This window comes from Triplophysa dalaica, chromosome 24 (assembly GCF_015846415.1).
Source record: "Triplophysa dalaica isolate WHDGS20190420 chromosome 24, ASM1584641v1, whole genome shotgun sequence".
In the NCBI taxonomy this organism is placed as follows: Eukaryota; Metazoa; Chordata; class Actinopteri; order Cypriniformes; family Nemacheilidae; genus Triplophysa; species Triplophysa dalaica.
The window spans coordinates 15,771,554-15,784,731 of record NC_079565.1 but is presented as its reverse complement, the minus strand read 5'-3'; the positions used below and the strand labels follow the sequence as shown (position 1 = coordinate 15,784,731).

Sequence of the window (13,178 nt, the reverse complement as noted above, 5' to 3'; positions counted from 1 at the left end):
AGTAAGTTTAAAGTTTTTAATATTACATTTATTCAACCAAAGAGAAATGTTGGTTAAAATCAATCATTTTCGACAAACTTTTAAGTACAAAATAGCCGACTGAATTAACCAGTTTTACCAAATGAGCAAAACTCATTCACATCCTGTGTTCTCTTGTGGTTCACTGAGCTTTAAAGGATTCCCTGATCTCATATATTCTGTTTAAATGAGTCATTCGTCTGCGATTCATTCTGATGATGATGTGCATTCATACTAGCAAACTCACTGTGTACAGATTCAACGAGCCAGCTGCACATCTTTAAACATTGCATTGATGTATGCCACGTTAATTTAGTAAAACCTATCTAGAAATTAAAAGAACTTGGATGCAAATGAAACCATATTCACACGAACAACCGAGAAATACAGCTAATACTAGTTAAAGCTAAGGAAATAAAACAACTGTCCTCAGTGCCTCACTATGCCGATAACGATACAGCGCCTCTATTGTGGCGAAATGCAGCAACTGAAACTCTGAATGTCAGTCCACTGACTGCAGACCTGTTTTTGTAAAGACACCCAACAATGGAGGGCAGATCGCTTGTGCGTGCGGGGAAAAGTCCAGCTGCATCCAATTTAAAATGAGTCAATTTGGATGGTCGCCAGTGGCAAATCACAAATTAATATTTTTGGTTGCAAATGCGACAGTTTTAGGCGCAGACTTGAGCCCTGAAGGGGTTATTAAAGTGATAAGAAATATCTCACCTTCTTGTCATTTCAAACATGTACAATCTTCTTTCTTCCTCAGAACAAAAAACATCTTTTCAAGAAGGTTGGTTGCTAAACAGCAGTGGCACGTTTCTATTGTTTAGACATAATAGCAATAAAAGTGAATGGGTGCTGGTTAACAACATTTTCCAAAATATCTTCACACAGATTTTAAATGACAAGAGGGTGAGAAATGATGAAAGAATTTTCATTTTTGGCCGAACTATTAAGACTGACTAAAAGAATAAAGAACACATTCTGTGAACACATCACATTAAGTGATTTAAACTGCCGCGTGGCGCTTCTGTTGCAAGCAACTAAAAAAACATACACGTGTCTCAATGCTTTGGTGGACAAACAGAAGACATCTAGCAATGCCTTAGATCAGAGGTTCTCAACATGCTGACTTCCATGGGGGATCCAAGATGGCTTATATTAATTTTTTTTACAAATTATATTTCTTCTTACTTGGCCATTTTTAAAACGAAATAATGCTTTCCCAGTTAATGTTAAGCTTTAAAATATTTTATTGGGTAGACATTTTGAGTTTTTGTTACATGCAAGCAATGCTCAGTTACGAATAACTTCCATCTATAGCAAAGCTAAATTAAACAGAACATTGGTGTGTTTAGTGCCCGGTTAACATGGATTGCCGGTGGTTAGTGAATTAGTTTTCTGGCTTTTGTGTTGAAATATTTGTTTACTTTACATCTGTTTCCTTTTTGCTTCAGTCTGCATAGAGAACAAGTAGAGAAACAAAAGCACTGAGCTTTGTGCTGTCATAGATAAATTACCCAGAGTTCCAGCGCATGCTGCTGTATAATAACGTGTTCATGAACACTTTCTTGTTATTATATCTTGTTGTCTTACATTTGTGTTTATCACGTTGTTCTTTACGTATAATCCAGGTCATGATTATTCATCTTATTGCACATTAGCATCTGAAATGTATTATTTTTGCTGTCTTTGACTGTTTTTGTTTAGAATGAGATGAAAAGATGTTCACAAAGACGGTCACTTATCACTTATTTTTGACTCGTTTCCTGTTTAGTATTCAGTCAAAGGTTCAGATTTTGAATAAAAATATGTATTTTATAATACTTTAACCAGGATAATACATGTTAATGGTTTAAATTCTTGACAATCTTTATTGTAAAAATATTCAGCTACATTTTCATTGTGAAGGAACATATCTTTTTTTCAAGTTAAATGAATCTAGTTTTACCCACATTTGACGTAATGTATTAATGAATGAATGCATCTTATATTGCCGAAGTTTCCAGAAGCTCGGAGCTTCTGCCGTGCACACTCAGCATTTAACACTATACAGTGTACTTCTCTCTCCTCTCTTTTCTCTTACTGTGTCCTTGAAGAGATGAGCACCTGCTTCTCATAAAATTCTTCATCACTCTCATCCATGTATGCTCTCTCTCTCTCTCTCTCTCTCTCTCTCTCTCTTTCTGGTCCTTTTTTTCTCTGAAACTCGGCCATCTGTCTAATTGTTCACCTCCGTTGCTTTAATGCTTTTACATGGCTTCTCCCTCCTCTTTCCAGGCAATAAACTTTATTTTCTTCGAGGTTTCAATCTGCGCAGGCTTCCTGGTTTTGTGCCCGAGTCTTTGTGTTGCATGTGTTCTCTCTCTGCTCCGCTGCATTGTTCTCTACTTTTACAAAACACTCTGTTGTTTCTCAACGTCTAGTAGCTGTCAAGCGATTACAGTCTGAGAGAAAACTGCCATGGATTATCAATTTAATGACCTTTATTAATATTGTCATCACTTATCTTTACATTAATGTTTCTGTAATTTAGACGCTAATAAATAATAGATGCATGTCTCAATATCAAAATTTTGTTCTCTATATAGTTGTAACTGTTATATGTTTGGATGCGTATGAATTTATTGAAGTAAATCTTGAGTTTAAATAAATATACATCAGATTAAATACATTATGTAGTTCTCAATCTGAATATCAAAATCGAAAAAAATATTGTATACATATACAAATATACATTTGAATTTATAAATAAGTGTAACTTTTAATGATTTTTGACTGATGTATACTCTTTCAGTCTTTACTGTACAAAATGTAAAATTATGTGGCGTGTAGAAATAGGTGTGATTCACTGGCCCTTGCAATATTTCAGGCAACCTAACCTATTTCCCTTTCATTTGTATTGTTTGTTCATCCCAAAACATATTTGTTTGTGCTCTGTGCTCAGACGAGTACTCGATCTGTGTCTTTACACCTCCTGATTACCATCATACCATATCACATGATTGAAGAATGGATCCATCGCATCCTTAATGAAAAAACATATTTGTCTCTATGACCGTTTACTTCGGGGACCCCCAACGCTGCGTCAAATTTAGTCCTCCCCGCTTACTCTGGCTCTCTTCTCATCCGGCGCGTGATAAATCTGCGTGTGCTCCGCTGGGGCAGTGCGGGCTGAGGAATAACCCTCCAGAGCTCGTGTGCCGACGCTTTAAAAAATAAACCTGTTTGTTGCATCTCCATCATACATTTATCAAATCATTTCGGAGCAACGTTTCGGCATCCGCCGGCTCCCGCCAACCCAATTTATCTCCTTCTAAACAGGGCCGTAGCTAAACAAGGAGCAGGTGTCGTCAGTCACTGAAGCGTCCCAGAGTTCTCCCACTTCCTGCCATCGCTTTCCCGGTGTCCACATTATATCCCGCTTGTTTTTTACTGCTTAGTAATGCTTTATAGCCTATAAACTACATATATAAAAGAGTTTGATGTCGGTGGGTGGCTTAAATACGTTGAGAGCCTTTTTCTGTCCCTAAACTGGGGAGTCAGCTGAATCTGAACCATTTCCTGCTATCAGCGCCTCAATTTTCACATGCATCAGGCATATATCAAATATAAACCCTTAGCAAAGGAGATTTTGGTGGAATGATACAGTTGATTCAAGAGTGTCATGTGGCATGTAGACGCTATGACACTGTACGTCATGTACTTTGGGTGGAAACGACAACCGACGCTATGAAACATACATCAGACACGATGAACAGATGACAACTGCAAGGTGTTTTTGTGTAGCGTCACCTGAAGAGAGTTTAACCGCTGCATTTGAACATGTACAGACTGAACTGGGGGTGTTCGCATGTACAACAGAAATCTGACAGAATTAGTTATTTATAAAAACTTGAAAATGCAGGAAAGGAAAATTTGAAGTGTCTTTGTCTCTCTTGGTTGTCAAAGCATAAAATGATGTCCACACTAGTGGTTGCATTTGAATTCATTCAGTGTTTTTATTCATTTCTTTACATTTATTCAGTGGACCATGTTACATTCCAACAAATAGATGGGCTAAAGAGAGCATTTTGTTTTCGAAGTTACTCTCTCTCTCTCTTAAGTTGTCTTTACTACAAATTTCGGAGTAAACCTAAACACTTAATACACCACGTTTAGGTTAGCTATACATTCATTTGTGTGACAGTAGCAGCAGCATACTGCATCGTGCGAGTTTAGAATGAACATAACGTTATTGTCTGCTGGTGTGAAAGCAAATATAGGTATAATTATTATTTCAGTTATCTCAAATCTTGAATGTATCACTCGAATGCATATCGCTGACCTTTCTGTGTCATGTTTCCAGAAAATCTTCCCTATTTCCCCAAGGAATGCACAAATTTACCCTGGGAGCGCATGGTGGATACTGATAGCTTGTCGGACATAGCAACAGGGATGAAGGGGGGCAGGGTTTTGTGAAGGGTCAATTGAAGTAAACTTTTTACACATTTAAAGATGTAAGTCATTTAATGAACAAAAATATGAAAGAACTAAAGAATTAAATGAAAAAAATATGTAACTTCCGTTTTCACGACTCTCTCTCTCTCTCAATGGCTCTGCTCATTACTACAGCGCAAAAGCAAACATGTGTTAAAACACATGAGATTAACAGCACATATGCAAATTAGCCACCTCATAATTTACGTTTATAGTTATGAATTCCTGTGAAATGGTTTCTGTACGTTTTTCCAAGTGAAACTGAATATTGAATGAGAAAAGTAGAGGGTGTGGCTTGTTTTTTACCACTGGAAATTAGAATTGGGAATTGGATCAAGAAATGTTGGAGGGAAGGGTTAACAAATGTGTCAAACTGACGTCATCAAACAACACAAAACTAGAAACGTACAGAGACGAGTAAATCGAGACAATAGTTTTGATTTCATGTGGACTTTAATATTCTAAAAGATAGTCTGAGAAAGCTCATGCCTGTAAACACGTTCACTGTCTTCCATACTTGCTCTGGCACACAGCCTTTTGTTCATAGGGTGAGTATGTGTTGTGAGATTTGACAAGGTCTCCGTCAAAGACAGTTTTGCATTGATCTATGATGTTTGGGGATGTTGGGTAATTTTTCTGTGACAGCTCTGGGCTACATTGCCATCGATTGCTTGAGCTCTTTACAGATTTGACAGGGAAACAGTTATACAGCGTGATGGTTAAACTTTGAGCTGGTTGTGCAAATATTGCAGACTCCGTATCAGGTGGGCTGACCACCTGGACAATTACTAACCGGACAATTAGTAATAAAACTCTTGCTCTTCCCCTGAGCGGGGCACTTAACCTCAAGTTGCTCCTGTGGGATTGTATGTGCAATTAGTGTACTGTAAGTATATTTGCATGCGTCCTGTAGATGATATGTGACTGAGTGTGTGTTTATAATATTAGCTAATGGATAACAATGTTTTTTTTGTGTGCTCGTTTGTGAAAACGTCTAATGGGTATATTCACATACACTCGGCAAGAGCTTTCCAAACTTGCAAGCTGTGCTTGGATTGGCTCATTTTTAAAGAATGTCCCAAAGTGATTGTATCAGGGAATAAATGACCAAGTGGTTCCTACAGAGAATAAACAATAACTGGATTTGTTAGATATCGTCGGCGTCCTTCCAAAATCACGTAATATGGAAATGTGAGGTTCCGGAAGGACAGCAGCAATATGTAGCTTCAAATTGTTTCATGGGTATTTCCGTGAGATAATTGGTGTGTATTAGAAATTTTGATCACAAAGTTAAAGAGTTTTACTTATGTATCACCTACAGTATTTTCCAATAGTTTCTGTACAACTTGTTTTTTAAATGGCTTTCATAATAGATGGCTTTAGAATAACCATTTACAGAGCACCACAATAGGAAAACAATGTAAAACCTTTTATGCATTTGTAACCGGAATGCTCCGCACCGCTCTAAGCGGGCCTCAAACCGGGTCGGTCTGGCATGGGAGTCAGGCGCTCTAAGACCGCAGTCTCTAGCGTCTGTCCTTGAGGCCGGGGAGTGAGGTTTACATACTGCACAGCACTTCGCTAGCTTGCCTCCGTTACATTCACCCCCTAAACCTCACTCCCAATCCGGGTCACGGCATCAAAGTAACCGGAATGCTCCGCACCACTCCAAGCGGGCCTCGAACTGGGTCAGTCCAGCATGGGAGTCGGGCGCTCTAGTAAGGAGGCTAAAGACCGCAGTCTCTAGCGTCTGTCGCTAGAGTGTCATTGAGGCCTGGGAGTGTCGTTTACATATTGCACAGCACTTCACCAGCTTGCCTCCGTTACACATTTTTTCTCTTCATGCTAAATTTGCTCAAAGATCACAGGTCACATGTCACAATTTTGCATGAGTAAATGACATGCTAAGTCAATGCAAAGACGTGTATATACGCTCGCTGCAGGCGATGCGAATTAGGCAAATCGGGCGGCGCGATGCCTTGAACGCGAAAGGTTGAAGATATTTGTCAGATCACGTCACTCACACGAAAACAATGAGTTTTTCCCACAGTAATAAGGAGCGTGGAACTCTATTGTTTGCGTTTGGTGTGAACCCAGCATAAGTCCCTTATTCTACAATTCTCCTGGAAAAGCTCGCCCACGAGTCATCCAGCAAGCCAAAGAGCACGCCCACATGTCAACTAGCCAACGTGAGAAAGAGCACGCCCATCAATGCCACTTCATTTGGCTGTCGGCAGTTTAGCTGTGTTTGTTTGTTCACTGCATTTGGGTGATGAATGTTATATAAACGGTGGATATAACGCTGGACTTGGGGATTATTTGTATCTTATAGATGGAGTGGTCCCAGCACTAAAAGATGCCAGACAGGAACTGCAAGCGGCAAGTCAAACTAAGTCATATGTCTGTGTTTTGTTAGCAATCGGCACGTACGTGCATAATGTAAACAACACAAATTTATAGTGAAACAATGAGATGATGTATTGTGCGCTCGTGTTGTAGTTCCGCCCCTCTGCATGCCTCTAGCCGCTCGTGTTTTTCCGGAAAAAAATGTACAGTTGTATCTGTCTTTTTTAAATTGGACTAGGAGATACCACAGTTGCAATACTACTGCATAGGTACTCAAGTTGATATGAGATTGGCAGAAACTGCGTGTTACCTCATCTTTAAAGATTTCACCAGTTCTCTTTGAGGTCAAGAAGTCAGAGCTGACATATTTTTCAAGACAGTCAAAAGTTTGGCGCTGTGAGACTGCCTTGTGTCAGACTTAAACAGTCTGTTAACCAACACCACCACACATCAAAACTACCTGTTTGGGTTTGATGTCTGTCCAAATCATTTAGTCATCAGTCTTCACATCTGTCCTCTTGTGTGTTTACCAGCAGCTGTTCTTTCCTGTCTTTCAGTGTTCACACGCCATACACCTGCCAAACACGGCTATCTGAGCCTGACACGCAATAACTCACACAACTGCCTTTCGTTCACACCACATCTCATCGCTTTAAATGGACGCTGATCTTTACTCATCTGTTCGGTACACTCACAAATCACTGCGTTTAAAGTTCACGTCAGCACCATTTTAACTCACTTTTCTTTTTTTGTCTACTATCTACATTTAGGTCCACATAGTCCTCTACACTAGTACACATTGACACACATTTGTGTGGAGGTTCTAATAGATGGATGACTTTGAATATAGACCGTAATCTGCAGACAGACATTCAGATCTTTATAAAACAATTATCCATTAGCTCCGACAGCGGTTTCTCTCTCGTGTGTGTGTGTTTGTGTAGTTTTTGGCTGTGTTTCAGAGTAAAGCCTGGCTGTCTGTGTTTGGCTTTTATCGCATAATCACACAGCTCCAGTCGAGGTCTGCAGACACATAAGCTAAACCTGATTTAGATAAATAAGACCTGTAAGATGCTGTAGCTCTGTGCTCTTGACAAACAGCCTGTCCGTAAGAGCGAAGACTTTGTGTGCGGTCCTGTTTGTCTTTTCACGCTGGGGCAGATGCTTGTAAAACCTGGAAACTCAACACTCAGACCTACCTTTATAAATCCACTAATCATTTCTAATCTGTCTAAAGGATTAAAGTCATGGCTGTGTTAGATATTTAGAAATATGGGCTGGTTGAGCTCGGCTACAGGAAAATTCGCCGGATTGAAATAAAGATAAATTTACAGAACCATGAAGATAAATCAATAAATAAACATCAGTGCAGCTTTGAATATTATCATATAGGTTTATGTAACTTGATCAAACAGGAGTGAATGTTTTAGAGTGATATAAAGCAACTAAGATATAATACAAAATCTTGTTTTAGTTTTCCTCCTGCTTTTGTTAATACTAATAATACTATTTTTAAAACATAAGTTTGACCAAATATACCTACATACTGAAAATATAATTTCCTGATGGATGATGTCGGTCTGAATTAATTCACTTTCTCGAAATTCAGAATGTCATAAGATAGGACGGAAAGTGATATAAATTGATTACAAATCACAACACTGTTTTAAACATGTTTTAAAACACCAGCAATATTTCTTCATATATCATCATTTAGGAGATGAATGCATAGCACATCTGTGCAAGCCAAAATATAATGAGTTAAAGTTTTATTGATGCATTAACATAAATAAAGTGGTATTATGACAATGTCCGGCATACATAGAATGACCAAAATAATGTCTGCATGTACAAACATTGCCTTGAGGCTGAGGAAGTAGTTATTATAATAAGCCTAATAAAGTCCCCGTCAACCAGGAGTTGCAATCGTTTTTACTTCAGTACTCTGATGCTTTCCGAGTGAAACAGAATTTCAAATGAGAAAAAAATATTAGATTGGATGTAACAGCCGTTAAGTTGAAGGGGAGGAGTTAACAGAAGCTCCGCCCTATCCGTCTAACATTCATCATTTAAGATGGAAAGTCACGGCAGAAGCACATTTTTTTAAACCACATCATTTCATTTTCACATTTTTAACTGAAGATTATGAGGGCACACAATTTTTATAGAGAATGACCCATGTTAATAAGCTTTTACAATAAAAGCTTCAATATTTCATGATTTTTTTTATTTATTTCACTGGGACTTTAAGAAAAACAGAAAAAGAAATGTGTAGTTATCTAAATGTAGTATTTCAAATATACTCTAGCATTTAAAAGTTTACAGTCACTTACTCTTTTAGCTATTCATATTTTCTCACATTTTAGAATAATATTAAACACATAAAATCTGTGGAATAAATCAAATGTTACTTTGGAAGTTGTGTTGTGACTAAAAATAAATATCAGTATAGTCATTATTTGTCTAAAAGTTGTAGAAAAAGTGCTCATATTATTTAGATCAACTTACTTCTTAAGTTCTCACTAGATGTATTTTAAAAGTATTGAAAGAGTGAACGTCTATTCCGGGCTCATTGAATGTTTTTTCTGTATTATTTTGTCCACATCAATCATTTCATAAGCTTTTACATTTTTATTTTGTTTTGTTCCAAGTATGCATCGATATAATGCCATTTAAGCTTGTGCCTACAAGTTTTTTGCTTGAGTCATCAACTGATAATTTTGATGGGTCAACACAACTTCCACTTAATATTATACTGATGGTCTTTAATAAACAAGTGTCCTAATTTTTTGTTGTTGATAATGCTAAAACACGTCTCCAGGCATTAGTCAAGCCCCATTGGACAGTAATAATCTGATAAAAAAGTGATGTTGAACAGTTATTGTATATCTTGCAGTTTGCAATCGAGGGCGTATGACAAGACTAGACGTGATTGCTCTGTCGGTGTAGTGTGCGAGCCGTCCTGATGGTCTACGCCACTAATTGCACCGAGGCTGATTAGCAATTGTAAGTGGTTGGTGGACGTGCGTTTGATAGGAGAAATGCTGATGGGGTGCTTTTCCTGTTAACCTGGTGGTGCGCTGTACATGGCATAATTAAATTGGCCCATGTCTCCTAACCCCACTGTAATATTAGCAGAGTTTATACAGTCATTCATCAAAAATTCCCTCATCAGAGGTTGCGTACAGGACTAGCGGAACCTGCTAACTTAGCACACAGCTGTTTGTGGCCAGAAAGTAAATGAAACGGAGCCAAGATTTTCTTTATCAGCGCATTGCTGTGCTGCTCTGCTAGTAATAAGTAATAGTTTTTGTAATTCTGAAAGATATTCATTTATTAATATTTAGCACAACAGCATGAATGTGAGGGATATTGCTTTTACAGTTTATTATGCTTACAGTTACTCTATTATAAAGTCAGTGGGACACTTTTGGTGGTTACATACTTTTTATTGTATAATTACATTAAAATAAAGCCATTGTTAAAAGTCTGTTTTATTTACAACCTTAAGCTTGTAATGTTTATTATTATAATATTATTATATATATATTATATATATATTATATATATATTAAAATCATGTTTTTTATTATGTCATCATGTTTTGATTGTTTTTAATTGTGTAAGTGTTTGTAAGCAATACAACAGTCATACGCTGCTGGAACTCTGCGCTGTGTCACATGATCATTTATCTTCTCAACGGTCGTCTTGGAAGAGCTTGTCAGACACTGTAACTAGTCAAACACTGAAGCGGGTGTCAGGTGAAGTCAAGCTTCAGGAATATAGTTTCACAGGCAGAAAAAGTGAAAAGCACTCTGGAGACTTTTGCACAAAAAAGCACTTTTGGTGTTAAATGTTTTTTCTGTTACTTGCACTTCCTGTTAATTATTAAGAGTATCAGAAAAAACATTGTTTGGTCTCATAAGATGAATAATAACATGCACTGACAAGTAATGTAGTTGGTTGATTATTTGTCAAGGCAAGTATCATTTTTCATAGATTAAAAATAGCTTTTAAAATATGCAAACTTGCAATATTAAAGCGGTTCAAACATCTCCGCTATTGGTCTCGACTATTTAAATAAAGTGTCGCTTAAAGGACTTAAATTCAGTCAGCAGAATTGTGTTCACTTTAATCCATGCATCCCACAAAGGATGTAGTCGCTTTAGCAACTTGTTAGCAACCGCCGTTTTTAAGACACAATAAAGCTATGATCGCGGCTGGGTTATAACTGGTGTGTTTTATTTCATAGCAGCTTTGTTCACCACAGACCTTCTTCCAGGCAGTTAACCAGAAACCCATTCAAACCACCAATAGACTTTTGGACGATGGAAGCGGAAGTGCTTAAATGCTAACTCGCTTCTTGAGTTTTGCAGACAAAAATATGTCGTCCCTGCGGTACGCTAGCTGTGAGAGAAAACAGATTCTTCAACGTTCATAAAACTTGCTTTTTCAGGGTGATTCAAACTATGTGCGACATATAGTACGAGTTGATCTTCACATTTCACTTATCAAAGCATAAACAGAAAAATGTGTAAAAAATAAATTGTGCAACTCTGCCGTTGCTGCATGTATACTCGAAAACCACAGAATTCCCACAGACCTTACCTTAGTGAAACTTCAGCTGACCTCTGACCAGTGAAGCCGTGATCCTTCCTTTGTTGAGTGATTTATGTGTCTTTCTTAATATCGATCTTGTTCTGGTATGATCAAAGGTGCACCTAAAAGCCAGCACTGAGAGAGGCCATTACTGTGGATTTGGCTTTGCTCATACATTATTTATCTCCTCCAGCCTGTTCTATATGCCATTATGGACATTATGAATGAAGGCAGCCACCGCCTCACCGTTTACTTAGTGTAAGCACAGGATGCACAGAGGAAAGATCGGATACAGGCAGTGCGGAGGGTCATAAAAATGCCATAAAGAGGATATTGAGATGCTCCCCAGCCAGCCAATGTGCAACATTCCCTATTGGAAACGCAGCCCTGATTTAGGGAAAGCGAGATGGGGCTGTTTTTCACAGCATCCGTGAGATATAGCCGAGACTTTCGGTGGTGGGATGTGTTGGGCCTTGGCTTTCAGTTTGTTAGCCGTGTGAAAGTGATGGATGTATTTTGTGCCAACATCTTGACTGGTTTCTCTCTTTTTACTGCTCTTTTCTTTTCTCACTAGAACAAAGCTCGCGTCGAAGCCATGACCCTGGATCTGGCCTCTCTGAGGAGTGTTCGAGAATTTGCAGAGGCCTTTAAAGCCAGGAAACTGTGAGTAAAACAGTATACAAGCACAGAAAATGTATGTGATGTCATCGCACTTGTTTTGATTGCTTGGTCGACATGAGCCGTATTCCAGTCTGCTTGTTTAAAAAATGTAATTAAATAAAAATAGGAAAAAAATGATCTAATAAAACAGGGGCAAATGAAATATGACAAAAAACAATAAAATGTATACATAATATAATCAAATAATTAATTAAAAAATATTAAAATTATATAAAATAAAATAATAAAATTGATTAAAATAAAATTATAAAATTGATTAAAATGAAATAATAAAAATGAAAAAGATGATACCACAACTTTTACGCACACACTTACATCTAAGTGAATGACACCAATCTTCAAAAGTATGATTTTGTGGTGCATTTCCTCAAGCTTGTTTACTCCATCACGGCGGCCATACTGAAACTGTCTGGGCCTTTATCAAAAGCTTTCTGTACACCCGCCTCACCCGACCCCACCCCCGCGCTCCATTACCGAACCATCACATCAGAAAAGGGGCCAAAAGGTCTTCCCTCTTTCATTGTGACCCTCCGTCCCTCTCTGTGGTCAATAAATAAGTATCCGAACCTCGGCCATAACTCCATCAATCTCAAAGGCACAGATTGGTAAGTCCTTCACAGTCTCCTAGTTAAATCAATTACTGTCCCGGCTTACAGGAAGAGAGCTGAGCAACACCCACATTTACTCTCAAAGACAGTCTGAACAAAATGATCACATAAATGTTTTTATTTTATATATGCAAATGTCAATGCTTATATATGTATTTATAATGCAATATTTATGTAAGTTGACATTATACTATTACAAATAGTATTTAAAAAGTGGAAGTGCTATATTTTATATTTGTGCTGGCTGGTTTATGAATTAATAAAAATAGTCTTTAATTGTAAGCAAAATATGACTTGAAAATGTTTTTTTTTAAATACATACATTTTAATATATACAACTTTTTAGTATTTGATAATATATTACTGTTATGTATTACTATAATATTACAATGAAATTTATTATGGTTAAAGAAAAAGCATTTAACAGTTTTAGCGTGTCTTGTA

The 13,178-nt window shown here is 37.5% G+C and overlaps 1 protein-coding gene across 1 annotated transcript in view; it reads left to right on the top strand.

The window, feature by feature from the left end:
• wwox (WW domain containing oxidoreductase) overlaps window positions 1-13,178 on the top strand; it is a 193,158-nt gene that overhangs the window by 39,248 nt on the left and 140,732 nt on the right. Inside the window, exon 6 of the mRNA XM_056739610.1 lies at window positions 12,020-12,108. Coding sequence (XP_056595588.1) covers window positions 12,020-12,108 — 89 coding nt within the window. The remainder of the gene's footprint in view (window positions 1-12,019; window positions 12,109-13,178) is intronic.